We start from the raw sequence: 4,727 nt of genomic DNA, 5'->3' as shown, positions 1-4,727 counted from the left end.
TAGAAATTAGAGGCATTTAAAGAAAATGGAAGAGAGCAGATTTGTAAAATTCAGAACCGAAATGATTTCCTCAGTCTTTTATACTGTTAACATCCCCCTCAAGTGTGGCCCCTCTTTTTAGGATTGGCCTACACGTGGCACATGTGGCCCTCTTTCTAGGGTTGGCCCACACATGGCACATGTGGCTCCTCTTTTAGGTTTGGCCATTGCATGTGGATTTTTGCTATCAAGGAGGTTTGAAGTCAGGACCTCTGGCTTTGATACCATGTGAAACAACTAGTTACTCCAAAATCAGGCACCTTCCTAACTTGAACCAACACTGAATGTATATGGGCCCAACAACATGTGGAACAATAACTGAGAACCGTTGATCTAATTTTTGGTTCCATCATAATTAAATGATATAACCCACACCCTTGATCAAGGATGATGAAATGAAACGATCAATAAATCCGAAGAAGAGAGCAGGCAATAAGAGGCAAAGAGCTGAAACTACCATTCAAGGAAAAAAAAAGGAGCTGACGCTTATGAAGAAGATCCATAACATTTCAAATATAAACCTTATTCATCCAACTACTTCTCTGAAAAGCAAACATAATTCTACTTTTCCCCACCGAAATAAAGACAAACCAAATACAGAGAGAAAGAGCCTAGAGGGGTAGATTTATTAACATAGCAAAAGGAAGAAAGACTAGTGCAGAAACACTCTCTTCTCAGTTGGGTGGTGGGAAGAAGGTTGTGTCATTAATTCTCTTTGATCTCATAACCTTCTCAAGGTCTGGATCAACATTGAATGAAGCTTCAAGCACTTGAGAAGATAGAGCCTTCCACGCCCCATTGCTTCCTGCCAAGTTAGTGAATATAGGACTGCACCCAAAAGTTCAAGAGCAAAAAACGATCCAGTTAGTGACTGCAACTGTAAAATAAAACATAACATCATTGTTAAAGGGAATCTGATATTTCCACCCCTCCTTAGAATTTTCATTAGCTCCAACTCATTATTGGAATGTAGCAGGAACATTATACAAATAAAATGCCAAAGGGATGAAAGTATGGAAATGATATTTGTTATTGGATACGGACAAGATTTTGGATTCAACTACTAAAATGCCAAAATTAGAGTCAACAATATTCCCACCCCTCTCAGCATTTCCAGCCCCTTTTGCTTGTCGTTTCATAAAAATGAAATGCAACCATTTTGGGGAAAATGGCAAAGAAAATGAGGTGGAAATGCTAGGAAAGTGGGTGGAAATGTCATTTCCTAACCAGAAATGCAAATTGAACTAAGAATTTGGATGCCGGGAGGTGAATCAAGTGATTGCTTGGCAAAACAAGGCGTTACGCTGGAGGAGATGTGGGTACGAGTGATGCCTAGTTATGTGGAGGACAATGTTGGATAAACATGTATTCTCTGAACACAATATGTAATGTATCCGGGTGGTGGGTATAACATTGCCCCACATTGGGGACACCTTGTCCTCCCCCTTTTTCTCATGGTTATGATTAATAGAAGTCAATTTTCAAAACAAAACAAAAATCAATTGATTTCTTCATAAACAGATTTCAAAAGAAATTAAGAAAAGTTGGGCAATTGATTTCTTCATAAACAGATTTCTTCATAAACAACACAAAACAAAACAGTCAAGTGATCGTATAAAAACTGAAAGAAGAAATGCATTGCATGGTCTACACAAAAATGAATCAATATATAGCAACAAGTGAATCAATAAGAGTCCTAGGCCAGTATATGATCTTCATTAGATATATAGATATAAGCAACAAATACACTGAGTTTTCAATGCATTCCAACATAAAAACAGAATAGAAACTGATCTCAAAAGAAAATGCTAAAGTTAGAAAGTACTTAGGAGTGGTGATGATGGAGAACCAATCCATGCCATCCCCATCAGCGATCTTCGAAACAACAAAGAACCTCGGCACAATGAAGAGGCATCCAGCCTTCAACTTTGTATCCAAGACAAGGCTACCATCAATTCCAACAACTTGAACACGGCCACTGCCTCTTACAATATATGTCACCTGAAGTGCCGAGTCACAAGAAAAGCCCGGCGAACACATGGCATGCCCATTAATCCTAACAAGATCAGCGCCCATTCCGACCTCTTTAACGAGTGGCAGATTCTTAGTCGTTAAGACCACGACATTCCCCCCATTCGGAATATCAGTATCCAAAGGCGCTTCCTCACAATTCAAGACCATCCCTTTTCGATCTTCTTTCGAAGGTTCGGGCATGTTTAACCCTTCCTTAACCTTGATAATGCCACTTTTTGTTTGTGCAGTTACGAGTTTTTTAACCTTATCTTCTTCCATGTCCCAAGCCCGGCCGACAAACTCGGTGGTGAAACCAGTGAAGATTCCATTAGGGCCAGTGAGATGGAATTCAGTGAATTCACCGTTCCGGTGGGCCTTAGAGGTGTCACCCATGAATAGGACTACAAGTTCAGTGTCATCACCATTGTACCACCATGTCACCACACCAAATGGGAGGGCAATTGCATCCCCCTTCTTGACCGGGATCACCTTCTCTTTTGTTGCCCCTGGCAGGACAATCCCAGCCCTTCCATAGCCTGAAAAAAAAAATAGCACAACACTTCAAATGCCTGAAAGATTCGAAACCTTAATCCACACAATCAAACAAAATGAAACAAAAATGAAAGGAAAAAAAAAAAGAAAATTCAGTAGACACATTTGGAACAACATTGACCAGAAGTATAAAATAAGAACTTTGTAATCTTCATCTACAGAACATCTCAATTAAGATCAATCAAGAGAACCAATAAAATCACACAAACTAATAAAATCAACAGCAACAAAGAGAAAAGGAAAAATTCTACAGACCCATATCAAATATCATTGACCAAGAATACGAAATGAGAAATTTGCAGTCTTCATCCATAGAACATCTCAAATATCATCAGTCAAGATAAACAAATGAAAGATTTGCATCTTGATAAATAAAAATTAATAAAATCAACATCATTGAAGAGGAAATTAAATAAAAATTAATATCTTTCATTTGCATCTTGATAAATAAAAATTAAAAAAATCAACATCATTGAAGAGGAAAAAGGGAAACTTCAACAGATCCATACCAAGAATCATAACCCAAGAGTGTCAAATGAGAACCAATATGATCAATCAAGAGGGACCAATTAAAAATTTTGCAACCTTAAACCACACAAACTAATAAAATCAATAACCTTAAAGAGGAAAAGGCAAATTTATCAAACATCACTGAGCAAGAGTATCAACTGAGAACTTTGCAGTTAAAATTGCAACCTTAATCCACACAAACAAATAAAATCAAACAACATTAAAGAGAAAAAAGGAATTTTCAAAAGACCCATACGAACATCATTGACCAAGAGTATCAAATGAGAAATTTGCATTTGAAAATTTTGCAACCTTAAGCCACGCAAACAAATAAAATCAACAACATTAAAAAAAAAAAAAAAAAAATTTCAAAAGACCCATACGAACATCACTGACGAAGAGTATCAAATGTGAAATGTGCAGTCTTCATCCACAGGAAAATATCATCAATCAAGAGAACCAAATGAAAGATATACAATCTTGATCCATACAAACTAATAAAATCAATAGCATTAAAGAGAGGAAAAGGGCAAAATTCAACAGATCCATACCAATCATCACTGAACAAGAGTATCAAATGAAAAACAATATGATCAATGAAGAGAACCAATTGAAATTTCGCAACCTTAATCCACAGAAACTGATAAAATCAACAACATTAAAGAGAAAAAGGCAAAGTTCAAAAGACCCATATCAAACATCAATGACCAAGAGTATCAAATGAGAAATTTGATATTCATGGTCAAAATCAAAGATTTGCAATCTTAATCCATACAAATTAATAAAATCAACAGCATTAAAGAGAAAAAAAAATGGGAATATTCAACAGACCCAAATCAATTTAACAGACCTATATTTTCACAAACTGATCAAATCTACAAAAAAAAATGAAAGACAGACCCATACATAATATTTCATTTTATAAACCCATGTTTACTATGAAGAACAATTACTCTTATCATAAGAAACAGAAACAAACCAAGAACATAACCCATTTTCTTACCTTGAAGAACATAAGCAACCTTTGCAGAATCAGAATAGCTTGGAAGAGCAAGACCTCTTTTCTCCAAAGCAAGCTTAGAAGCACCAATATTGCCTTCTTTTAGCATTGGAAGCTCAGAACTAGACCAAGAATAATAAGAACCTCCATCACCACCATAAACTTTCTTGGCTAACTTGGGAGAAAGATCAACATCCATGCTTCGAAGAACACAAAAAACCTCTTCTTGAAAATATTTTCTATAGAACACAAACCAAAAAATAACAGTGATTAGAAGAAGTCAAGGGTAAGGTAAATTTAGGCGGAAAGACTAGAAATTTTTTCGGCTAGGATTCTTGATGAGTAGTAACTGCCTGAGATTTGCAGGATAAGGCTTGGATTAGGACGAATCTTGTGGAGAGTTGTTAGTTGTTACGTTTCTAGTTTTGGTAAATGTAAAATGCATGCATGGTGATTGGTTGATGTGGTGGGCCATCTAAGGTGGGCCATAGCATAAAGGTGATGGTGGCCAGGATATCTTAGCCGTCCAATTATCTAGGGCATGTAAATGGACGGTTAAGAAACATGAGAAAAAAGGAGCAAATGGTTAATAAAGGTGGTTACTATAAGAGGA

The 4,727-nt window shown here is 36.5% G+C and overlaps 1 protein-coding gene across 1 annotated transcript; it reads right to left on the bottom strand.

Annotated features, from left to right (window-relative positions):
- Positions 1-474: 474 nt before the first annotated feature.
- On the bottom strand, positions 475-4,510 carry LOC143873256 (glutelin type-D 1-like). The gene is made up of 3 exons (XM_077376799.1): positions 4,118-4,510; positions 1,865-2,588; positions 475-867 (listed from the first exon to the last, which is right to left on the bottom strand). The coding sequence occupies exons 1-3, from the start codon at positions 4,311-4,313 to the stop codon at positions 714-716; spliced, it is 1,074 nt and encodes a 357-aa protein (XP_077232914.1). The 5' UTR covers positions 4,314-4,510; the 3' UTR covers positions 475-713.
- Between the last annotated feature and the right edge of the window lie 217 nt (positions 4,511-4,727).

The sequence above is a fragment of the Tasmannia lanceolata genome, unplaced genomic scaffold (genome assembly GCF_043159265.1).
Source record: "Tasmannia lanceolata isolate RefF3 unplaced genomic scaffold, GAP_Taslan_0.1 ptg000002l, whole genome shotgun sequence".
Lineage (NCBI taxonomy): Eukaryota > Viridiplantae > Streptophyta > Magnoliopsida > Canellales > Winteraceae > Tasmannia > Tasmannia lanceolata.
Note: the sequence above shows the minus strand (reverse complement) of the source record. Positions and strands in the feature narration are given on the sequence as shown.

Coding starts and splice junctions, on each gene's coding strand:
- LOC143873256 (XM_077376799.1), bottom strand. CDS start 4,313: ATGGATGTTGATCTTTCTCCCAAGTTAGCCAAGAAAGTTTATGGTGGT. Junction 2,589..4,117: donor GGTTGCTTATGTTCTTCAAG/GTAAGAAAATGG, acceptor TTTTTTTTTCAG/GCTATGGAAGGGCTGGGATT. Junction 868..1,864: donor TCCATCATCACCACTCCTAA/GTACTTTCTAAC, acceptor TTTTGGGTGCAG/TCCTATATTCACTAACTTGG.